Source organism: Sminthopsis crassicaudata, chromosome 6 (genome assembly GCF_048593235.1).
Source record: "Sminthopsis crassicaudata isolate SCR6 chromosome 6, ASM4859323v1, whole genome shotgun sequence".
Classification (NCBI taxonomy): domain Eukaryota; kingdom Metazoa; phylum Chordata; class Mammalia; order Dasyuromorphia; family Dasyuridae; genus Sminthopsis; species Sminthopsis crassicaudata.
In genome coordinates this window covers 249,664,843-249,688,950 of record NC_133622.1, presented here as the reverse complement: position 1 = coordinate 249,688,950, position 24,108 = coordinate 249,664,843, and the positions used below count along the sequence as shown (strand labels likewise).

Sequence of the window (24,108 nt, the reverse complement as noted above, 5' to 3'; positions counted from 1 at the left end):
AAATAAACACATTATTTACTTTATTAATTATGCTATTGCTGTGTGCAGTGACCTCCTGGCTCTGTCACTTCGCTCAGCATCAGTTCCCATAAGTCCCTCTGGGCCTGTCCTTTAGAACTCTCATCCCGGCAGTGTTCCCCACCTGGGGGCGTCCCCTCGGGGAACTCCAGAAGTTCTCAGAGGCTCCCTGCTCCCCTGCATGGTCTGTCCGAGGTTCCCGGCCGCCATTATGACTGGGTCAGAGCCCCTGCTCCTCCCTGCGGAGGCTCAGCAGCTGTGGGTCAGAGTGGGAGGCCTCTGCGGACAGAGATTGTTTCATTTTTTCCCTCTGCAGCACCTCACACCTCGGGGATCACTTGGGAACCCCCACGGTGCTCTGGGGAGTGCCTGGAGCCTGAGCTCGTCCGGGCCTGGGCCACTCTCAGGTCTGGCTCCCTCCCCGACGGGGGCGGGGGCGCAGCCGGGCTCTGCCCCTCGGAGGTCACAGAGCGTTTGGAGGCCCCACATCTGGACTCCTGTTATTCCCTATCACGGGACACGCCCGTGCCCTGGAAGAGTGAAGGCCGGCAGCTCCTGGCAGGCCGTGGATATGTGGGTGGGCGGGCTGCAGTCTGGGCTGGGAGGAACCGACAGAGCAGAACCAGGGTGAAGGAAACAGGGGCGACCTCTCCCAGGGTTGGGGTGAGGGTGGGAAGAGAGAGTGCAGCGCACCCACCAACTCTGGGGGCTATTATCATACCCATTTTATAGATGAGGAAACCAAGGCACAAAAACCCCAGTGAGAGTGTCCAGAGTCAGCGCTCTGAACTCCTGGTGAGAACAGGCCGGGTACACCTCGGGCCTGCCGCTTCCCCCAAGACACGTGCCATCGCCGGCTCTCCCCTCCCAGCGAGCACTTCTTAAAACAGACCATTTAACCCGGGCTTTTATGGTCCCGGCTGAGCTGGCTCCCCCGCCCGACCCGAGGAGGGCCGCGCTCGCTCCCGGCCCCCCGACAAGCTGGGAAACCCCTTTCCAGGTCAGGTGCGCTCTCACAATTTATGGCGAACATCTTTTTATACACCTGCTCCAGTCAGCTGTGAAATACCCGTTCTCTCAAGATAGAAAGCAAGGATGTCTGTGTTAGGGCTTTTATGAGGGCTCGTTGAGCTGCCCTCTGTGGCTGGAGGGGGGAGCATAGGGCCCCCCGTGGCTGGAGATGGAGGCCACGGGGCCCTCCCCTCTCATGGCTTTCTGCCCTGGGGGGCTGAGGTTTTGGGCCTTGGGGTCCCTGAAAGGAGAAGGACTGCCCCTGCCTGACCAAGGAGGCCCCCCCCGGCTGCCTTCGTTCTCCATGAAATCTGGGACCGTCGGAGCTGGGGCCCCGGAGACCGTCCAGGTCCATTTCAGGTAGAGATGGAGAAGCCGAGAATCCTGGGGAGGGGAAGGGGACTGCCCCACGTTGTCCCAACTTCAGGGCTTCACAGTCCTCAAGTACCTTGGGAGGAGAGGGTACCATTGGCTGCCCAGCTTGGTGCCCTCCTACCGGGCAGTTCTGTGGGGAGGACCACAGGGTCTCGAAGGCTGGACAAGCAGAGGGCCGGCCCTGTCCAAGGACAGTGGTGGCCAAGGTCGCGCGGCCCTTGGAAAGTGTGAACAGTCACCCCTAGTGTTCCTGAACCCGGGTCATTGGCTGTTAATCTGATCCCGGAAGCTGGAAGGAAGAGCCTGAAGACTTTCCAGCGGTCACTCAGAGTGAGATTCGAGTCCAGATCTGACTCCGTATCCGCTCGGTGCTCCATTCAGATCTCAGTGCTCCCTCTGGGCCTTCCCTTCTGCCCTGCAGCTGCCTCCCCCTAGTCTGTATAGGGATCAGTGCTCTTTTCTTCATCCCTCCTCCCCCTCCTCTCTGGGAGGCGCCCTGCCGCTTCTGCTGGGTCAGGAGACCCCCGTTCTCTCCCAACTCCACCCTCCAGCCCTGTGGGACCTTTCTCTCTCATTTATGAGACCCCCCCCAACCCCTGTGAGATTCTGCTTCTCTGTGCCAGCGCCGCGGATTACTGGGTCAGGACTGCGGCCAGGCTCCCTCCACCGGGTTCAAGGGGGTGAGGAAAGGGGCCGAGGGTGGGGGTTAGTGGGAAGCATTTGCAGCTTTGGGTCTTTTTTAGAAAGCTCTCTTCATAGTGGGGGGCTGTTCCCACAGAATGGAACTGGATAGGACCTTAGAGATGGGCGGCCACAGATGGGGAAACTGAGGCCCAGGAAAACTGCGCTCCCACGAGGACGTCTCTTCACCAGTGCAGCTCAGTACCTTCTCTGGGACTTAACCCTCTAGAGTAAGGGTCTTCGTCTTTACTAGAGGCCGTGAATGAACAGCACGCTAGATTTGGAAACAGGAAAACCCGAGTTCTAATCCTGCTTCTGAATAGCTCCCTCCTATCTGGGTGACCCCAGCGCATCACACGCAAATTTCTTTTCATTTTGAATTAAAATCCAAAATGAAAAAAAAGGGGAGAAAGTATATGTGCAGAGCGGGGCCCGAGAGGATTGAGAATTCAGTACAAAAGAATAAATTGCCATCCCAGGAAAACAATAAGTGCCACATGTGGTTTTCCAAGTCGCCCAGATTTTCTTGCCTGGGGGTTTTCTTTTGCTCTCTGCTGCGCACTTTGTACTCGACTTTTTCCTGTTCCTTCCTCTCCCTGAGAGTGGTCATTTTGTCTCTGCCTCTGTCCGTATGTACGTGTGTGTGTGTAAGCACAGATAGCTAGAAACCACTCATATGTATTCATATGCACTTGTAGCTATCTTTGCGTGTTTGTCTGTACATTTTAATACATATGTGTATAGATGTGACTAAACGTTCTCACGTACATGCACGCAAGATCACACTCTGCTTGTTTCCTCCTATTCTCTCTCTTTCTGAAGATGGACGGCGTCTCCCTTCATCAGTTCAGGTCTTTCCCTGTTTTTGAAAATCAGCCCGCTCCGCATTTGCCCCAGCAAGATCCCCACCCAACCACGCCCCCCCAGAGAGTGGGAAATTGTAATATTCTCTCTAAGATGTAGTCTTCTCTTGTTGCGGTTTCCTTGGGGTTTCTGGGAGCAGCCTTTGTTTCAATTTAGTGATCCCCCAAATGCAGTCAGGGGTTCAAGTCCAAATCCTTTATTGTCTCTTTCCAAGTCTTGTCTCCGAGCCCGGTTAGCTTTCTTGTCGTCCTTCATTCTCTCCTTCCTGGGGCTGGGCAGCTTTCTGGAGGCCTTTCCGTCTGGCCTTGGTTCCGAGAGCTTGAGCTCCCGCCTGCCTTCTCTGGCCTCTGAATCTCGCCACTGAATCCTGGCTCAGGCCCAAGCTTATATGTGCTCTCTTATCAAAGGTGTGCATCCTGTAGAACTGTACTAAGTACTAAGTACATGAACTGACCTAGAGAACTGTTAAGCTCCATGCTAAACAACCACTGTCTCTATCAGTTCCCCTGACTTAGCGCCTTGTTTCAAGTTCTGGCCCATAACAGGAAACGGTTTCCCCAGTTTTCTGCACTCCTTCCATTCTCGGCTACGCGGATTTTATGACACAAGAAAATTCTAACTTAAAAAAAAAATCACAGTTTCCCCGTTTTACACTTGGGCGAGGCTCTCCTGTAGGATAGGCTTTAAGAGCTGCTGCTGCTGAATCTCCTTCCTTACATTTCCTCTCCCCGGTTTCTTCAAAATTTCTGACCCTCTTTTCTTCCGGATGAACTTTCCTATTGTTTTCTAACTCAGTAAGTGATGCTTTAGTCATTTAACCCAGCAGGTTTTTAAGAAATAGATGAGGTAAACTTGTCATTTTTAAATTGTGCAGGTGACTTCTCTGTTAGGTTCTTACTAAGTGCTAATGAGATAATGAGATATTAGGTTCTTACTAAGTGCTAAGTCTGTACTTAACAATTCTCTAGTTCTGGGCATGACTGGGAGTTTTACTTCTGTGAACTCCTGGGGAAGAGCTTGCATGCTTAGGAGGAGCAAGTTCATTGGCTGAAGTAATTTTCCCCAGAAGCCCTTGCGTTATCCCATGCCCATTCTCTGGGAGGATAAAAGAGGACAGCACTCCAGAGATAGTCTCTTGTCTGGGCCAGACTCTCCGGAGGAAGAAGAAGTCACTTCTCTGGACCAGAGTCGACAGCAACTGTCTGGAGACAAGGGCTCTCTACAGGAAGAAGAATCTGTCCGAGAGATTTGAGTTGACACAGCAGATCTCCTCTCAGAGAGCGATCGGCAGCGTCTGGAGACGACAGAACTTTACACTTCTCGGTCTCGGTTTCTTCCCCTGTAAAATGAATCTGGCTTCATCTCACAGGGAGTCGGTGAGGATTAAGGGAGAGCCTTAAAGCATGACATTATTCTATATTATGTAAACTATATAATTTATTATATATAATATAAATAGGGGCCATTATTGTGACAGACAGCAACTAGTGTCGAGCCTGGAGTTCCTGAGTTAAGACCCAGCCTCAGATGCGCACTAGCTGTGTGACCCTGGGCAAGTCTCTTTACTCAGCTTCTTCTGCTGTCAGATGAGCGGAGGAGGGGATGGCCGAGCGCTCCTGTGTCCTTGCCAGGAAAACCCCAGTGGGGTCGTGACTGAGAAAACCACCGAACAACAATTATGTTCATTATTATTAGTAGTAGTATTATCAATGCAGGGCTGTGAACTTGCTTTTATAACTACTCTGATGGCTGGTTTTGGTAATTGTCCTGTTACGCAGCATCCCTGACTCTTATTCTGAGGGGGCCCACTGACTGCCAGGGGCTCCAGCCCTGCCTTAGAGGAGGGTCCCTCGGCCTGATGCTCAGAGTAGGCCCTGCTCCTGTACTGCTCCTGGCCCGGCTCCTGAGCCCTCCGCGCTGCTGCCTGGAAGACCTTGGGAAATGTCCCATGCGGTCTCCTACCCGCATTAAGGCGCGTGTTAGTGGGCCTGTGTTTGCATTAAGAGCTTGCTGTGTGTGTGCGCAGAGGGGGTGGGGGGGAAGTGAAGTGTCCCAAGCAGGAAGCAGGATGGGGAGCCCACGGAGCCTCGGGAGCCCACAGAGCCTCGGGAGCCCACAGAGCCTCGGGAGCCCACGGAGCCTCGGGATCACACGGAGCCTTGGGAGCCCATGGAGCCCATGGAGCCTCGGGAGCCCACGGAGCCTCGGGATCACACGGAGCCTTGGGAGCCCATGGAGCCCATGAAGCCTCGGGAGCCCACGGAGCCTCGGGAGCCCACGGAGCCTCGGGAGCCCACGGGGCCTCGGGAGCCCACGGAGCCCACGGAGCCTCGAGAGCCCACGGAGCCCCGGGAGCCCATGGGGCCTCGGGAGCCCACGGAGCCTCGGGAGCCCACGGGGCCTCGGGAGCCTCGGGAGCCCACGGAGCCTCGGGAGCCCACGGGGCCTCGGGAGCCTGTGGAGCCTCGGGAGCCCACAGAGCCTCGGGAGCCCACAGAGCCTCGGGAGCCCACGGAGCCTCGGGATCACACGGAGCCTTGGGAGCCCATGGAGCCCATGAAGCCTCGGGAGCCCACGGAGCCTCGGGAGCCCACAGAGCCTCGGGAGCCCACAGAGCCTCGGGAGCCCACGGAGCCTCGGGATCACACGGAGCCTTGGGAGCCCATGGAGCCCATGGAGCCTCGGGAGCCCACGGGGCCTCGGGAGCCTCGGGAGCCCACGGAGCCTCGGGAGCCCACGGGGCCTCGGGAGCCCACGGAGCCCACGGAGCCTCGAGAGCCCACGGAGCCCCGGGAGCCCATGGGGCCTCGGGAGCCCACGGAGCCTCGGGAGCCCACGGGGCCTCGGGAGCCTCGGGAGCCCACGGAGCCTCGGGAGCCCACGGGGCCTCGGGAGCCTGTGGAGCCCACGGAGCCTCGAGAGCCCACAGAGCCCCGGGAGCCCATGGGGCCTCGGGAGCCCACGGAGCCTCGGGAGCCCACGGAGCCTCGGGAGCCCACGGAGCCTCGGGAGCCCACGGAGCTTCGGGAGCCATGGAGCCCCAGGAGCCCACGGGGCCTCGGGAGCCTCGGGAGCCCACGGAGCCTCGGGAGCCCACGGGGCCTCGGGAGCCCACGGGGCCTCGGGAGCCCACGGAGCCTCGAGAGCCATGGAGCCTCGGGAGCCCACGGAGCCTCGAGAGCCATGGAGCCTCGGGAGCCCACGGAGCCTCGAGAGCCATGGAGCCCCAGGAGCCCATGGGGCCTTGGGAGCCCACGGAGCCTCGGGAGCCCCGGGAGCCCACAGAGCCTCGGGAGCCTCGGGAGCCCACAGAGCCTTGGGAGCCCATGGAGCCCACAGAGCCTGGGCCTCTGAAGCCGGGGCCAGCCGGGCCAGAGTCGGAGGGGGAAGGGGGCCCCGGGCGGGGAGAGTGAGCCGGAGGGAGCTGGCTGGGGGCAGTTTGGGGGCTCTGAGTTCTGAGGGGCCCATCAGCCCCCTTTACTTACCCCCATTTTGAGTGTGTGATAAGGGGAAGCTGCCCTAGGGCTTGCTGGGCTCCCCCCAACTGAGCCGTTTCCGCCTCCTAGCACGCGTTCCCTTTTCAGCCGATTTGGAGCTCTGGGTTTTTCTCCGTCCCGCGTGTCCCTCCCCAGGTCCGCAGCAGGCCCTTGGTTAGGGGGGAGGGGGGTCCTGCTGGGCTGGGAAAAGCCCCAAAAAGCTGCTCGGGCCTCGGGCTCCAGGCCTTCCCCCCACCTTTGTCTTTGCCTCGGTTTCCCTGTCTGTGAAACCAGAGCCCCCAGTCCCTTTCACCTCCAGCTCTATTATCTTACTTTTGTTCAATTGTGTAATTCACAAGGAGAGAAAAGCAGGCCTGGGCGCTCCAGGAGGCGGCTGCGGGCCCCAGAACGGCCTCCAGGTGGTGCCATTGAGCCGCCATCTTGCCCGCCTCTGTCCACCTGCTGAGCCGAGGCCCTGGTGCCATTTTCTGGAATCCCAGAATGAAGGTCTTCAGAGCTTCCCGGGCCCTCCCTGTGCCCCCCTCCCGGCCCCCGGCCCGCCCTGCCAGGAGTCGTCTCCCCCTTGGGCAGCGTGTCAGGAGGAGCTGTGGGGTCCAGAAGTGGCAGAGAATCCTCGATGGGGCCCGGGGGTTGTCCAGGATGCGTCTAGAGCCAGGAGACTCAGGGGTCACGTACTCCAATCCTCCCATTTTACAGACGGGGAGACTGAGGCACGTCAGGTCCTGGGGGAAAGACTGAAAGAGAAGACAGGCTGTTTGGGCGTGGGCGAGCAGACGGGCGGCAGACCCTAGCCCAGTCAGGGGACCAGCCTGGTCTCTCCGAGGGGGCGTCGCCTCCCTCCCTGGCCCTGGTCCGACTGAGGGAGGAGCTTCCTGGGCGGCGTCCATTCTGTGCCTCAGTTTTCTCATCTGTGCAGTGGGAACAATGAGGGCCCCTCCTCCCAGAGTGCTTGGGACGGGCCTGAAGCTTTTATTCTTTCTCCTTCCCCGCCCCCTCCCACAGCTTTCCTGAAGGGCCTGAGTGACAAGCAGAGGGAGGAGCATTACTTCTGCAGGGACTTTATCAAGCTGAAGAAGATCCCCACCTGGAAGGACATGGGGAAAGGTAGGAGGAGCCCCCGGGGGCTGCAGCTCGGGGGTCCCAGGGACTGCGGCTCAGTGCCTCCCTCCCACCGCTGCCTCGGTGCCTCCCGCCGGACACTGGGTCACGGCCGTGCCCTCCTTCAATCAGAGGAGCTTATTCTTACCCTCAGTGATTATTATAACGATAGACAAGACGCCCGCAATAACACAAATAACAACAGAACAGGAATAAGCGCTATTACACTTGCCCGTCATGTGCCGGGCACTGTGCTGTGCGCTGGGGCGGGAGCGGGGGCTGGGCCTGGGATTTCACGGGACATGGACCTCCCGGTGTGGAGACTCCATTCCCCAAGGCACGTGGAGCCCTTTTCTGCCCGGTGCTTGGGCAGGGGTGAGGGGAGGTCCTTTTCCTGGGGCCGCCCGCGGTGCCAGGCTCTCTGGTGGGCACCGCTCAGGAGGGCCCCCCCTGCTCTGCAGCCGACCTTGGAGCCGGGTCACCAGGGAGGGGCAGGGTGGCGCCCCCTGCGGGCACGGCCCGAGCCCCTGGCCAAGGCTCCTGTGACCTTTTCAGGGGCGGCCAGCAAGGAGGAGGAGCCGCAGTACAAGAAGGACAAGGCCCTGAATGACAAAATCTCGCTCTTCCGGGGAGACATCACCAAGCTGGAGGTGGACGCCATCGTGAACGCGGGTGAGTGCCAGCCTCGCTTTGTGTCCCGCGGGGCATCTGTGAGAAGCGGAGCCGGTGGCTCCTTCCCGGGGGCCTCCCCTGGAGAGCCCCTCCTCTGGTTCCAGCCCCTCCTCTGGGGCCACCTGCTCGTCCGGCCCGGCGGCCTGGCCCGGCGTTCAGAGCCCGCACGTGGCTGGGGCGCTTTGTCAGGGGTCAGCTTGGTGACTGCAGAGGCGGCAGGGGCGCGGGGGAGAAGAGAGGGCCTGTGGGGGAGCGGGGCGCCTGCAGCGTTCCCAGAGGGAAGGAGGAGGCGGGGGCAGATGTCTCCCGGCTCCTTCCCTGCCTCCTGAGAGCTGGACGCTGCCCCTTCGCCTGCTGGCGGGCTCTGTGCTCACCTCACTTCCCCCTCATGAAACGAGGGCCCGGCCCCCCCCCAGCTCTGAGTCTGTGGCTCCCCCCAGGCATTTCCAGCCGGTCGGCTTGTTCCTCTCTTAGGGTCTCCCTCCTGTGCAGTCGGACAGGCCGTTGGGGTCAAAAATCTCTGGGAATTGGGGGGGGGTCGGGTCGCTGAGGACTCATCTCTGGGAGCCGGAGCCTCTGGGGGGAGCTCTTCCCGGCCTGGGGGTTCAGCCCCTTGCCGGCGCCCGGGTTGGTGTAGTGGGCGGCCTCCTTAACTCCCCAGCCACTAAATCCGCCTGTTTATTAGGGGAGTGAAAGTCTGAGGGAGCGAGGGTCTGGCCCGCCGTAAACCTCACTCTGCCTCATGAAGCCGCGTGGGCCTAATTCCTCCGGAAGCTCGAGCAGGAGCCGCGCGCCCCGGGACTCGGGGGTCTTTGTGAGCCACGGGTAATTGGGCTCCCGCGGTCACGGACCGAAGGGGGGGGACAGAAAGGAGGAAACGGGAGGGGCCGCACACAGTCAGGCCGCAGACCCCCCGCAGGAGGACCCGCGCGCAGTCAGGCCGCAGACCCCCCGCAGGAGGACCCGAGCGGCAGAGAGCCCCCAGCCCCCCAAGTCCTCTGCCCCCGGTGCCTCTGCTGAGGGTCCCCGTCCTGAGGATGGGGGAGGAGGCGGCCCAGGGAGGAAGACCCCGGGAATCGTCGCTTCCTCTTACGTAACTGGGTCTCTGATGCAGCAGGCGCCGCCCCAAACCCGAGCCCCCCAGCCCCCCCGCAGGTCGGGCTCTCCCCCGCGTCTCCCCGCACTCCGCCAGGTTTCTGAGGCTCCAGCAGGGAGAAGGGGGGCGTAGACATCGGCGGGGACGGACACTGACCAGCTGCCGCGCCGCTGGGAGGCCCGGCCGAGGCAGTTCTCCTGTGGCCCCGTCACGGGCCGGCCTTCGGCGCCCCTCGCGGCCCGCAAGCGCGTCCTCCTGGGTCTGCTGTGTCCGTGCGCCCCGGTCCGCGGGAACCCCGCAGCCTCTCCGGACTCTTCCGCTCCCGGTCCTTCTGCAGCTGCCCAGCCGCGTCCCCTCAGTGGCGCCGGGAGCTGCTTCATCCTTCCTCGGGGGGGGGGGGGGGGGGGGGCGGCCGAATGTCCTGGGCTTGAGTGGGGAGGGGGTGTAAATGGGGGTCAATCCCCTCTGTGTTCACCCACCAGGCGGGGCCCGACCGAACCTGTGCCGAGACCCTTAGGCTCTGCCTCCCCTCCCTCAGTGAAAACGCCTGGATGTGTCCCCAGCCCGCCCGGGGCGTTCTCGGTCCCGTGACTGAGCATGGGGGGCTTTGCCCGCAGAAGGTGGTTCGGTCTCTATGAGCACTGAGAGCACCTCCTGTGGGCCAATCGCGGCCCTTCAAAGAAGTGCTAGGAATATTCCCATTTTACAGCTGGCAAAATGGAGGCTGGAGGCCTGGAGCTGGAAGGACAGGTGTGGAGATTCCCGGACAAAGGATGGGGGACCCTGGCGAGTTTCTGGGGGCGGAGACCCTCTCTTCCTATTGCCTCTCCCCCTCCTCGCTCCAGAAGGCTATGGTCTCCCGACGGAGTCCGGCCCTGCCCACGATGGCGTCCGTCCGAGCATCGTGGGCTCCCGCCATCTGTGCTGGACACTGCTCGTGACCGCTGGGGCGAACAACATGGGGCTTAATTAAATTAAGCGGCCAAGCTGAGTAGCTGAGCGGGGAAGCAGGGCTGAGAGATGGGGGTCCTGGAGGAGCTTGGGAGGCAGAGTCAGCAACTGGTTAGCAAAGCGGGAGAGCCAGTGAGAGGCGCGTCCCGGCTTCTGCCCCGGAAGCCAAGGAGTCCATGGGCACGGCCACAGCTCTCGCTCCTCCTGGAGGACAAGGATGCGTGTGTGAGCGTGGAGTGTGTGTGAGTGTATGTGTGGTGGGTGTGTGTGTGTGAGTGTGAGTGAGTGTGTGTGAATGTGTGTGTGGTGGGTGTGAGTGTGTGTGTGTTTGTGTGAGTGTGTGTGGTGAGTGTGAGTGTGTGAGTGTGAGTGCGTGTGTGTGAGTGTGTATGTGTTTGTGTGAGTGTGTGTGGTGAGTGTGAGTGTGTGGGTGTGAGTGTGAGAGAGTGTGAGGGTGTGTGTGAGAGAGTGTGTGAGTGTGCATGTGTGTGAGTGCGTGTGTGTGAGCGTGGAGTGTGTGTGAGTGTATGTGTGGTGGGTGGGTGTGAGTGTGTGAGCGTGTGTGTGGTGGGCGTGAGTGAATGTGTGTGAGTGTGTGGGTGGTGGGTGTGAGTGTGTGTGAATGTGTGTGTGGTGGGTGTGAGTGTGTGTGTGAGAGTGTGTGTGAGTGTGTGTGTGAGTGAGTGTGTGTGAGAGAGTGTGTGAGTGTGCGTGTGTGCGTGTGTGTGTGAGTGTGCGTGTGTGAGAGTGTGTGTGAGTGTGCGTGTGTGTGAGTGTGTGTGAGTGTGCGTGTGTGTGAGAGTGTGTGTGAGTGTGTGTGTGAGTGTGTGTGAGTGTGCGTGTGTGTGAGTGAATGTGTGTGAGTGTGTGAGTGAGTGTGTGTGAGAGAGTGTGTGAGTGTGCGTGTGTGTGCGTGAGTGTACGTGTGTGTGAGAGTGTGTGTGAGTGTGTGTGAGTGTGCGTGAGTGAGTGTGTGTGAGAGTGTGTGTGAGTGTGTGTGAGTGTGCGTGAGTGAGTGTGTGTGAGAGAGTGTGTGAGTGTGAGTGTGTGTGCGTGTGAGAGTGTGTGAGTGTGAGTGAGTGTGTGTGAGAGTGTGTGTGAGTGTGTGTGAGAGTGTGTGTGAGAGAGTGTGTGTGTGAGTGAGTGTGTGTGAGAGTGTGTGAGTGTGCGTGTGTGTGAGAGTGTGTGTGAGTGTGTGTGAGTGTGCGTGAGTGAGTGTGTGTGAGAGAGTGTGTGAGTGTGAGTGTGTGTGCGTGTGAGAGTGTGTGAGTGTGAGTGAGTGTGTGTGAGAGTGTGTGTGAGTGTGTGTGAGAGTGTGTGTGAGAGAGTGTGTGTGTGAGTGAGTGTGTGTGAGAGTGTGTGAGTGTGCGTGTGTGTGAGAGTGTGTGTGAGTGTGTGTGAGTGTGCGTGTGTGTGTGAGTGTGAGTGAGTGTGTGTGAATGTGTGTGTGGTGGGTGTGAGTGTGTGTGTTTGTGTGAGTGTGTGTGGTGAGTGTGAGTGTGTGAGTGTGAGTGCGTGTGTGTGAGTGTGTATGTGTGTTTGTGTGAGTGTGTGTGGTGAGTGTGAGTGTGTGGGTGTGAGTGTGAGAGAGTGTGAGGGTGTGTGTGAGAGTGTGTGAGTGTGCATGTGTGTGAGTGCGTGAGCGTGGAGTGTGTGTGAGTGTATGTGTGGTGGGTGGGTGTGAGTGTGTGAGCGTGTGTGTGGTGGGCGTGAGTGAATGTGTGTGAGTGTGTGGGTGGTGGGTGTGAGTGTGTGTGAGTGTGTGTGTGGTGGGTGTGAGTGTGTGTGTGAGAGTGTGTGAGTGTGTGTGAGTGTGTGTGTGAGTGAGTGTGTGTGAGAGAGTGTGTGAGTGTGCGTGTGTGCGTGTGTGTGTGCGTGTGTGAGAGAGTGTGTGAGTGTGCGTGAGTGTGCGTGTGTGTGAGAGTGTGTGTGAGTGTGTGTGTGAGTGTGTGTGAGTGTGCGTGTGTGTGAGTGTGTGTGAGAGAGTGTGTGAGTGTGCGTGAGTGTGCGTGTGTGTGAGAGTGTGTGTGAGTGTGTGTGAGTGTGCGTGAGTGAGTGTGTGTGAGAGAGTGTGTGAGTGTGAGTGTGTGTGCGTGTGAGAGTGTGTGTGAGTGTGAGTGAGTGTGTGTGAGAGTGTGTGTGAGTGTGTGAGTGTGTGTGTGAGTGAGTGTGTGTGAGAGAGTGTGTGAGTGTGCGTGTGTGTGCGTGTGTGTGAGAGTGTGTGTGTGTGAGTGTGTGTGAGTGTGCGTGTGTGTGAGAGTGTGTGTGAGTGTGTGTGAGTGTGCGTGTGTGTGAGTGTGTGTGAGTGTGAGAGAGTGTGTGAGTTGCGTGTGTGTGAGAGTGTGAGTGAGTGTGAGAGTGTGTGTGTGTGAGTGTGAGTGAGTGTGTGTGAGAGAGTGTGTGAGTGTGCGTGTGTGTGAGTGTGTGTGTGAGTGTGCGTGTGTGTGTGTGAGAGTGTGTGAGTGTGTGTGTGAGAGTGTGTGAGTGTGTGTGTGAGTGAGTGTGTGTGAGAGAGTGTGTGAGTGTGCGTGTGTGTGAGAGTGTGAGTGAGTGTGAGAGTGTGTGTGTGTGAGTGTGAGTGAGTGTGTGTGAGAGAGTGTGTGAGTGTGCGTGTGTGTGAGTGTGTGTGTGAGTGTGCGTGTGTGTGTGTGAGAGTGTGTGAGTGTGTGTGTGAGAGTGTGTGAGTGTGTGTGTGAGTGAGTGTGTGTGAGAGAGTGTGTGAGTGTGCGTGTGTGTGAGAGTGTGTGTGAGTGTGTGTGAGAGTGTGTGTGTGAGTGTGTGTGAGTGTGCGTGTGTGTGAGAGTGTGTGTGAGTGTGCGTGTGTGTGAGTGTGAGAGAGTGTGTGAGTGTGCGTGTGTGTGAGAGTGTGAGTGAGTGTGAGAGTGTGTGTGAGTGTGAGTGAGTGTGTGTGAGAGAGTGTGTGAGTGTGCGTGTGTGTGAGTGTGTGTGTGAGTGTGCGTGTGTGTGTGAGAGTGTGTGAGTGTGTGTGTGAGTGAGTGTGTGTGAGAGAGTGTGTGAGTGTGCGTGTGTGTGAGAGTGTGTGTGAGTGTGTGTGTGAGTGAGCGTGTGTGAGAGAGTGTGTGAGTGTGCGTGTGTGTGTGAGTGTGTGTGTGAGTGTGTGTGAGTGTGCGTGTGTGTGAGAGAGTGTGTGTGTGTGTGAGTGTGAGTGAGTGTGTGTGAGAGAGTGTGTGAGTGTGCGTGTGTGTGAGAGTGTGTGTGAGTGTGAGTGTGTGTGAGAGAGTGTGTGAGTGTGCGTGTGTGTGAGAGTGTGAGTGTGTGTGTGTGCGTGTGTGTGTGAGAGTGTGTGAGTGTGTGTGTGAGTGAGTGTGTGTGAGAGAGTGTGTGAGTGTGCGTGTGTGTGAGTGTGTGTGTGAGTGTGCGTGTGTGTGTGAGAGTGTGTGAGTGTGTGTGTGAGTGTGTGTGAGTGTGTAGTCGTGAGCATTGCTGGATTTCCATCTGTGCTGTTGGAGGGCACAGTCACATCAATGAGACCCCCGGCCCATAACAGTCGTGGAGTACAGATGTGAAGGGAAGAGAGGAGGGAAGAAGAGAGAGGCAGTTTCCTTCCCCTCGCCTTTTTGTCCTGAATCACGTGGCCGCGGGATGACTGGGGTCCCTCCTCACCCAGACCTGCAGCACACACAAGGACAAGGGAGGAGGCAGGGCGTGGACAACGGGCCGTCCCTGTCCTTGGAGTTGTCTGGGGAAGTTGAGGGCAGGGCGCTGAGATTGGAGGGGACTAGTGGAAGAGATTGCTCCTGACAGAGATTCTGACTGTGGGCGGGCGGGGCTGAGAGGGCCCTTGGGCTCCGGGACGTTGGGCTCCAGGACGTTGGGCTCCGGGACGTTGGGCTCCAGGACGCTGGGCTCCGGGACGTTGGGTTCCGGGACGTTGGGCTCTGGGCCCTTGGGCTCCGGGACGCTGGGTTCCGGGACGCTGGGCTCCGGGACGTTGGGCTCTGGGCCCTTGGGCTCCGGGACGCTGGGCTCTGGGCCCTTGGGCTCCGGGACGCTGGGTTCCGGGACGCTGGGCTCCGGGACGCTGGGCTCCGGGCCCTTGGGCTCCGGGACGTTGGGCTCCGGGACGCTGGGCTCCGGGACATTGGGCTCCGGGACGCTGGGCTCCGGGCCCTTGGGCTCCGGGACGCTGGGCTCGCCTCCCCAGGGCAGTCAGGATGCGTTTCAGCAGGTGCGTCCCGGCCGCCTGTGGCCCTCCAGTGAAGGAGGGGGCGCCTCCCCTTGCACGGTGGGCCTTCCCCTGAGGGGGGATCCTGTGAGGAGAGGCCCAGCCCGGTGCCACAGACGCAGACTTGTCCTGACTTTTTCATTGACTGGCCGCATGCCCTTGGGCAGGTCCCACCTGGTCTCAGCCAAAGTAAGAGGAGCGATCCTTCAGGAGGCTGCCCCGGCTCCACGGCTCCCTCTCCCCTTTCTCGACCGGCCAGTTAAGAATTTATTTACCTCCTGCCACATCTCAGACGCTGGGCCGGGTGCTGGGGATGTATCGGTAAAAACTGAACTTTCTCTGCCTTCAAGGAGCCATTTTCCTATGGAAAACCAGCCATCCTTTAAAGGGGCTTCTTGCCGCTTCTTTTTTTAGTAGCATTTTATTTTTCCAAGTACACGCAGAGGGAGACTTCCGCGCCGTCTGCATCTCTTCTGGACGTCGCCTCGTGGGCAGCAGTAGAAGTTTCACTAAGTACCTTTTCTGCGCCTTGATGGGCTTCCACACTGTCCGGGTTCCGTTAATTCAGGGCAACGCTAAGTGTTCCATAAGGATCTAGTGCAGGTTAGGTCGCGCACAGGCTCCAGAGTCACCGAAGCAGAGCGCGAGCGGACTCTGGGCGCGGGGGAGGGGGCGAGGCGGGAGCCCAGGCCGCGGCCGTGCTGGACGGGGTGGATGAGGGAGCGAGCCGGCCGGCCGGGAGCCTGCGGGGAGGGGTGCGAGAGGGGAACGCGCCATTCTGGCCGTGCCGGGCTTGCGGTGTCCACGGGATGCCCATTTCCAGATGTCATCAAGGCCATTCGAGATGGGAGATTGAAGGTCAGGCCTGGATAAGTAGATTTGAGAATCGGCAGCAGAGAAACCATAATTAAATCCCCGGGAGCTGGTGAGATCACCCAGCGAAAGAGAGGGGGGAGGGAAGGAGAAGGCCGGCAGAGCCCTGGGGAAGGAGGGGCCCCTCCCGGCTGGGATCTGCCCAAGTTCTTCTCCGTGCGACGGGGAGAGGAGCTTCGCTTTAGCAGGAGAAGGGGAAAGCTGGCTTCGAATCCTGGCCTCGGCCCTTACTGGGGTGACCTTGGACAGGTCACTTTACTGCTGTCCCCACAACGAGGGGCTGGCCCCCGTAGCCCCCCGGGTCCTTTCTGTCATTCCCAAGGTCAGATGCCAGCCCTCCCCCCTTCCCACAGCCGCCAGAGCTCCCTTCGGACGTGGCCATCTCTGGTTTTCAGTTAATGGGAGAAAACCAGACCGAGCGCGTGCCAGGGGGCTGGGCCCACCAGAGGGTATCGGGACCGAGGACGCGGTCCCTGCCTTCCGGCTTGAGCTCTGTCGGGAGAGAGGCCGTCTGCAGACGGAGTCCCATGTGCTGACTGCTCAGGGTCTGGGGAGTCCCAGCTGAGGAAGTGCCCTCTGCCAGTGCAGGCTGGCAAAGGGGAGCGAAGAAGCATTTATGGAGCACCTACTGTGTCTCATCGCGTCTGATCCTCGCCACATCCCTGAAGGGAAACTGAGGCAAACAGTGACGTGGCTTGCCCAAGGTCACTGCGCTGAGCCTCAGAATCTCAGTCTGAGAAGTGGGGATGATCATGCTTGTGGTCCTTTCTTCCTAAGGTCCACCAGGCTGGCGTCTGCGAAGTGCTTTGCCCGCCTCCCTGCTCCGGCGCTCTTGCCGCGTGGTTCATACTGGAAGGATTGGCTTGGTGGGGGATGGAGATTTGGGAGCCCTCCCCTCCCCTCCTGGGCAGGCAGGGGTAAAATCAGCACCCCCCCCTCCTCCCTGGGCCTGTAATTCCAGAGGAAACAGCCTTGTTTGCCCATTCCGGGCAGGGGGAGGCTGGGCAGTGTCTGGCATTGCCGAAGGGAAGGGGCGTGCCCAGGGAACCGGGTGGGCAGAGGAGGCTGGGGAAGGGACGACGGCCTGCCTGGCAGCGGGCCGTGCCTCAGAGGCGGCTGCAGGGCTCTGGTTTCACCTGCCGGGGCTCGGCCCTTCCCGAGGGGGCCGGGCCCCTCCCCAGGGGTGTCAGAACCCTGCCCCGGCCGCTTGTCTGTCCTCCTGTCTGTGCCCCCATCCTGCCATCCCCCTTTCTCCCCTCTTCTTTTCCTTCTATCTCCATCCATCCCCATCTCCCTCCTCCCCTGCCCATCCATCCATCCCCCGTCTGTCCAGCAGCTTCTTCCCCTCGGCAGCCTCCGTTTGCCGTAACGGGCCAGACTTTACCGCCGGTGACCGAGCTGTGGCAGCCTTGATTAATTATCTGGGAGAGAGGCTGCAGCTGCTGGGGACGGGAGGCTTTCAGCACAAGCTGGGGCTCCGGGAGAGAGCACGGGAGGGTGAAGGGCATTGTGGAGCAGTGGTTAGAGTCTGGGAGGCCTGGGCTTGCACCCTGCCTCAGACACTTCCTGTCTCGGTGGGTCACTTCACCTTGTCTGCCTCAGTTTCCTCATCTGTAAAATGAGCTGGAGAAGGAAAGGGGCAGCCTCTCCCGTATCCCTGACGAGAAAACTCCACTGGGGTCACGGGCGCAACTGAAGTACACTTATCTGTCAGTGAGCTTTTATTAAGCCCCTGCTGTATGTCAGGCCCTGGGCTGAGCGCTGGGGGATGCAGAGGAAGGAGAACTTGGTCCCTGCCCTTGGAGAGCTCCCTGTCCCGCACGGGAGGCTGCTGCCCACAGACTCACGGATAGACGAGATCCAGAGAGGCTCCTCAGAGACTCGGGGCCTCGGTCCCCGGAACAGCTGGGACTCCAGTCCGAGAGGGGGTCCCCGCCGTCCAGGAGCTTCCATTCTGTCAGTCGCCCAGCAAGCCTTAAATCCAGCAGAGTACCCGGGGGGCAGCAGGGGAAGCAGGCCAGGCAGAGCCAGGACCAACCCCCCCCCCCACATACCCAGAGGGGTGGGGAAGGGGCCGTTTCCTTGGCAACAGAAAGGCCCAAGGATGGGGGGGGCTTTAGGGAGTTAGTGCTGAGGAAGCAGCCCCCTCTTTTTATCATGTGAAAGGCCCCTCAACTCGGGACAGGAGGAGGGGTGCTGCCAGTAGGGCTTTCTAGAGAACTTCTCTTCCTCCTCTTTCTCCTCTTCTTCCTTTTCTTCCTCTTCTTCCTCCTCTTCTTTCTTCTTTCTCTTCTTTTTTCTCCTTTTCCTCCTCCTCTCTTCCTTTTCTTTCTCCTCTCTTGTTCTTTCTCTTCTTCCTCCTCCTTTCTCCTCCTCTCTTTTTCTTCCTCCTCTTCCTCCTTTCTCCTCCTCTTTCTCCTCCTCCTCCTCTCTTCTTCTTCCTCCTCTTCCTCCTTTCTCCTCCTCTCTTTTTCTTCCTCCTCTTCCTCCTTTCTCCTCCTCTTTCTCCTCCTCCTCTTTCTCCTCCTCCTCCTCTCTTCTTCTTCCTCCTCTTCCTCCTTTCTCCTCCTCTTTCTCCTCCTTTCTCCTCCTCCTCTCTTCTTCTTCCTCCTCTTCCTCCTTTCTCCTCCTCTTCTTCCTCCTCCTAGCAGCACACCAGAGAGGGGCCCTGGAGGGTGGGGCCATAGTGGGAGGGGACGAAGGAGGCCCAGGGACCTGTGGAAGGTGGGAGGGGGGCACTGGGATTGTTATTGCAGCTGCATCTTCTTCAGAGTAAGTGGATCCAGGGCTAATTAATCCTCTTGACACCCTGAGCTGGAGCCAGGTGTCATTATCTCTGCTAATCAGGAGGGAGAGGGGTGACTGTCTGGGGCCCAGGACTCTTGGGTTCTTCCCCGGAGTGGGGAGGGCAGGCGGTCCCAGGCGCTTGGGCTCCCTTGCCAAGGTCGCCCAGGTGGGCGGGGGCAGGGACCGACCTGAATCCAGCCCTGCCTTGGGCCGGCCAGGGGCCCTACTGTGCAATCATCATCCGATCAATTACCCTTTCTTAAGCTCCTACTGTGTGCTAGGCACTTGCTGAGCGCTTCACAAATAGGACATTTGAACCTCCCTGGGGGTTTTCTGCGGTTGTTCTCATTTTATGGTGAGGTAACTGAGGGGCCCAGAGAGCTTCAGTGACCTGCCTGAAGTCACACAGAGGGATTTGAAGTCAGGTCTTCTTGACCTGAAAGTTGATACAAAATGTAGAGCGCTCAAAGATCAGCCAGTATGTATGAATTCTCCCAGAGCCCGTTTCCTAATGTCAGCCCTCCTTTCCTCTCCCAGAATGCCATTCTTTAATACTAAACAATGACGATAGGAGGCATTTCATGTCCCACAGCCCCTTGCTGGTGCTCTGTCCACTGCCCCATTCCTCCACTTGAACAACAAATAAATAAAATAATTAAAAAAGAAAGAAAGAAAGAAAGAAAGAAAGAAAGAAAGAAAGAAAGAAAGAAAGAAAGAGAGAGAAAGAAATGACTAAAACAGGCTTGGCTCATAGTAGGTACTGAAACAATGTCTGTAAAGTGCTCAGTACAGCACCTAGCACATAGTAGGTGCTGTCTAGCATTTATTCTTCCTTTGTGTATTCATTCATGCATGCATACATTCCTTCACTTGTACATTCTTTCATTCATGCATTCATTCATTCATTTGTGCATTCATTCCTGCATTCTTTCATTGCTGCATTCATTTATTCATTTGTACATTCATTTATGCTTTCATTCGTTTATTTGTGCATTTATTCATTCATGAATTCCTTCATTTGTGCATGCGTTCATTCATCCGTTTGGGCACTGATGCATTCCTTCATTCATGCATTCCCTCAGATTCCAGGCTAGGGGCCAGGCTAGGAACCCAGAACTTCCTCTCCCACCATAGACAGAGGTGGGGTCTAGCCCATACATGAAACTTCCCCGACTCCAGGTAATTATCCCTCCCTTCTCTCTTAGCACCTGGCCCTCGCCGACCCATGGTCCAAGCCAGTTGCCTGATCCGAAAGGCTCCTCTTTTTCCTGCTTCCCCAGGCCGTAGGAGCAGGGGGTCGGGCGAAGAGGCTGGGAGGCAGGGGAAGGCCTCCCAGCATCACAGGGAAATTCCCCGTTTGATGCAGGCCCATTGATTCTTGAAAGGGATTTTGTTGGCTGCCCCCCCAGTGACCCCCATTCATCAGGAGCGGCTCTGCCGGATGCGGCGCCCCCCCCCCCCACTGTTGCCACGGAGCCCCCTCCAGCGTTTCCCAAGATCGGCTCCTCCATGGGTAATGACCCCTGCGGGGACCCCGGATACAAAGGCCAGAGAAGCTCCGGGGAGGGGGTGGTTGGTGCAATCTGGTTTCCGTCCTTCCTGGAGGATGCTCGCCATGGGAGGAGGGAGCCCCTGACCTTTCCCGGCCTTTAGGAGGGCACCAGACAAGCCCGGCTGTTTTGTGAGCATGGTGTTAAATTGATGTCTCATGAACTGTACATTGGAGGGGGTCACAGCTCCACAGCCCCCCCTTTCTCTGTTAATTGTATAATTAAAAGGACTGTTTAAAGATGGCCTGTGGGGGAACAGTTCTCGGAGCTGGGAGGGGCAGAGGGAGCAGGGAGGAGACTTAGATCCTCATTGCTCATCTCAGCTGCGCCCCGCCCCCCACCTCCAGCCTTCTCTTGGGTCTCTGTGGGGCCAAACTTTTGCTGAGGGGCAGAACTATTCAAGCCATGCTCCCGGCGGGGCCCGGGCTGCTACTGCAGCAAAGGAGGGCCTTCGGCTATCGTTCTTCCCTAAAGTTATGGCCCTTATGGGTGTGGGGAAATCAGCTTCCGGGCCGTGCTATTTGCCTGCTGAAACACGGAGCCCCTGGATGGGGAATAAACAGGAGGCAGATTCCACCCCCCAATATTGTCTTTTGAAGAGGAAAACCTCCTAAGTGAGCGTGGGGGGCTGTAATTCTTACAGTGTGGAGGCAATGCCATAACTAGGGTAGGGTGACTAGGGCTTTGTCCCAGGCTGTCAGGGTTTAGAAGGTACTGGGAGTGAGCGCACATTTGGAAGCAAAAGTGGTTAAGATTGTACTTCCTTTTCTTTTTCTTTCCTGATTGTTTTTAGCCCCTAGTGCACCCTTCTTCCCTCCATAACTTTAGCATATTTATTCTTGTTTATTTTTGCTGAGGAGATTGGAGTTAAGTGACTTGCCCAGGGCCCCACAGCCAGGAAGTTTAAGTGACTGAGGGCAGATTTGAACTCAGGTCCTCCTGACTCCAGGGCTGGTCTCATCTCCCTGCACCCCCTAGCTGCCCCATTTAGCATATATTTATACATGGCCATGTGTTTTCCCTGTAGAATGTAAGATCCTCAAGGGCACAGAAAGTGTTATTCTGGTCTTTGTATCTCTAGACTAGCACATAGTAGGTGTTTAATAAATGCTTATCGGTTGTTGATGGATTCATTGACTTGTCCGGAAGTCAAGCCCTTCCTCATGTACTTTGCAGTGTGTGCCTTTGGGCAGGTGACCTCTGAACCCCTGAGCTTCAGAAAGCCCCCTCCCCTGTGGGACCGAAGTGGCGCCCCCTTCCAGGCGTGTCCTGAGAATTAGGAGCTTGCCCTGGAGTGCAGGGTTGTTCTGGAGAGGGCTTTACTTCCTGCCTTTGCCATCAAGAAGCTTCCCAGCATTCCTAGCAGAGACTAGAGCTGGAGGGACCTCAGGCGGCCGTTTAGTCCAGCGCCTGTTGGGAAGGGGAGTGGGCAGGCTGGGGCGTTTATCTAGAAATTGGCCTTTCAGGTCCTGGACGTAGCCCTGGGGTGCCCCCCCCCCCCCCGGAGGTATTCACTCTGGGCCAGCTTCGCCTGGGAAGGATCCGGGGCAGGACGGGCTGGGCTCGGGGCTGCCTGATTTCTGTCCCGGGAACCCGCAGATGCTCCTGGGGCCTCCCCGTATTCTCAGCCTCCACCTCGGCCTTCCTGCTTCAAGCTCGGTGCCTGTAGGTCAGAGTGTAGTCATAGACACAGTGTTCTAGGTTAGCGCTGGGAGGACGTCACAGAGGGGAAACTGAGGCCCCAGTGGGGAAATGGCTGGGCCCGAGCTCCCGGCCTTGAGGACTGGAGAGGGATGTGGCTGGCTCCTCGCCCCTCCCCCAAGCTGCCGTCCACACTGAGTTAGAGAGAGGGAGCAGGAGCGTATTTCACAGCCGCAGTCCTGGCAGAGCTCGGCCCGAGTCCTTGAATCATCCAGCCGGCCCCACGTGGGCCATCTCCCGGCTCTTCACAGGGTCCCCGGAACCAGGGACTCGGCCTTCCCAGGGCATCTTTCCTCCCCAGGGCATCCCTCCTCCCTGCAGCAGCCCTCCTCCCCGGGGCATCCCTCCTGCCCACCTCCTCTGGCTCTCTCCTCCTTGGCACCCACTGCTGCCCAGGCTTGGTGAGGGTTGTTGTTCCCTGACTCTGTGGGAGTCGGCCTGGTGCCTCCCTCCCGGAGCTCCAGGCCCCTAAGGCCTCCGTCTGGCCAGAGGATGGGGAGGGGTCCTTCTGGGGGGCAGCTCTCCCCTGGGCGTCAATCTGCACCTCAGCTTTTCCATCTTTAAAATGGGGTAAAACAGTGCTTCCCTCCCAGGGTTGTGTGGGGAACCCACAAGAAGAGCAAGCAAACCTGAAGTGTCAGCCACGAGGGCTGTGAGTCATTTCCTGGGGGGCTCAGGGCATGAGTGTGGGGGTCCTGGCCCAGTGAGGGGGAGCTGAGGGAACGTGTGTGTGTGTGTGTGTGTGTGTGTGTGTATGTGTGGTGAGTGTGATGGGAGCACGGGGGCATCTTGGAGGAGTTCTGTTTGAGGCCGCCCGGCAGGAAGCACCTGTGTCAGTCCTGCCCCAGAGAGGAGATGAGGAAGGAGCTGTGATGGGCTATGGCTGGTCATGGGGGGGGGAGTTGGGGGGCCTGCAGAGGAGGGGAGCACCCCCCTCCCCCCACAGAGCAGCAGAAGCGGCTCCTTCACGGCCCGAGTAAATAAAAATGATAAAAGCCACCGCTGCCGGATTCTGGGTGGCCGTAAATTACTTAACACCTGAAACGTCGCCAGGGCCGCCTTTAATGAGCCCGTCTCCGATGCGGCGTGAGCCGGCCGGGCTGGAGCCGTGATTGCATCGCTCCTGCTTTTGGCAGCCGTGCAAATAAGTTTCAGGCCCCCCGTGGATCTCCGAGGCAGACGCGGGCTTTCACTGGGCCTGACAGCATCATGGAGGCCGTAGGCCCGGCATCAGGGGGAGAGCGGGGCGGCCGGGGGGGCCGAGGGAGGACGCTGGCCTTGGGGCCTGGGGGAGCAGCCACATCAGAGCTGTCAGCACAGAACGGGCCTGGATGGGGCTTGGGCCTGAGACAGAAAGTCCTGGACCTGGGCGCTAACCAAGGTGAGGCGGCTGGGGCTTTGGCCCAAGGGGCAGAAATGCAGAGAAAAGGCAGGGCCCTCTCTCTGGGCACCCTAGCCGCGCCCGTCCCAGCCATGGTGGTGGCAGCCTTGGCCTGTCCCTGCCCCCCCCCCCATTTTGCATCCAGGGTTCCTGTTCTGGAGAAACCACAGCCTTCCGTGCCTCACATTCCTCCTCTGTAAAATGGGCCAGATGGTTCCTGAGGATACAATCCCTCACCTGTTCTAAGCCCCCTCCAGCCCTGACATCCCCCACCTCCTGGCCTCCGTGCCTCAGCCTCTGACGGGACCAGCCTTCGTCACGTCATGTTTCCAGGTTGAGAAATATCTTTGTTTCATTTGAGCAGAAGGAAAAACCCATTAACCCGTAGCCAGACATGAAATCGGTTCTAATGCAGAAGTAATGAGCTCCTATTTTAAGTTAAATTTAGCATTAACAAGTGGGAGCCTGGTGAAAAATGATGTTTTCTCATTTTGGGGGGGTGAGCCGCAGAGCAGGCTGGGGTGGGAGGGAGAACGGCATGAAGGCCTGAGTGACCCCAGGGGAGAACACGCCGGGGGGCTCCCCAGACTCCCCCGTGTTCCAGCACTTACCTCCAGATAATCCACTGCTCACTTTGGAGCAAGTTGGACAGGGGTGGCGGGGGGGACAGCGGCCCTGTGTGGACCGTGCTCGGCCCCCTGATCGGGGGCAGCTAGGTGGCGCAGGTGCTCTTGGATTTGTCTTTCTACCCCCAGCACCGGCTGAAGCAGAATCTGTGCTTAAAATACATCCCTTGATTCACTGGAGTCTGTGGGACAGCAGCTAGAATGGTGGGCCTAAAGGCAGGTTTTCTCAGCAAAGGTCCTGGAGTGGCCGTCATTGCCTTCTCTGGCTCATTTGACAGATGGGGAAGCTGAGGCAAACAGAATCTCACACAATTAGTGAGTGTCTGAGCCTGGACTGGAGCTCGGGAGGATGAGCCCCGGGCCTGGCGCTCCCACATCCACCCTTGGTGATTAGTCTGTTGACCTCCCAGCCTCGGTTTTCCCATCCCACAGCGGGTTGGGGGGAGCACATGAAACCATCTGTGTCCAGCACTTTGTAAACGCTCACTCTCCATAGTCGGGGTTCTTGGGTGGGAGAGCCCTGGTACTTCTGAACCGTGTCTCACCTATCACAGTGCTCATCCCTTTCGTAGGCAATTAATACATGCCTGTTGGTGAGGTGTTTGTTGATTGACTCAATGAGTGTTGGAAATAGATGAGCAAGTGCAGCTGGTGAATGTTTACATCCCTGTGGCCCCAGATCTTTGGGGTCATCGGGTTCATTCTGTACCAGAAAAGGGGTTCTTTCTACACCCCACCTAA

General features: G+C 58.5%; 1 protein-coding gene across 1 annotated transcript in view; it reads left to right on the top strand.

The window, feature by feature from the left end:
* Positions 1–24,108, top strand: part of MACROD1 (mono-ADP ribosylhydrolase 1) — a 140,889-nt gene that overhangs the window by 6,630 nt on the left and 110,151 nt on the right. Inside the window, 2 exon segments of the mRNA XM_074273373.1 lie at positions 7,449–7,550; positions 8,100–8,216. Coding sequence (XP_074129474.1) covers positions 7,449–7,550; positions 8,100–8,216 — 219 coding nt within the window.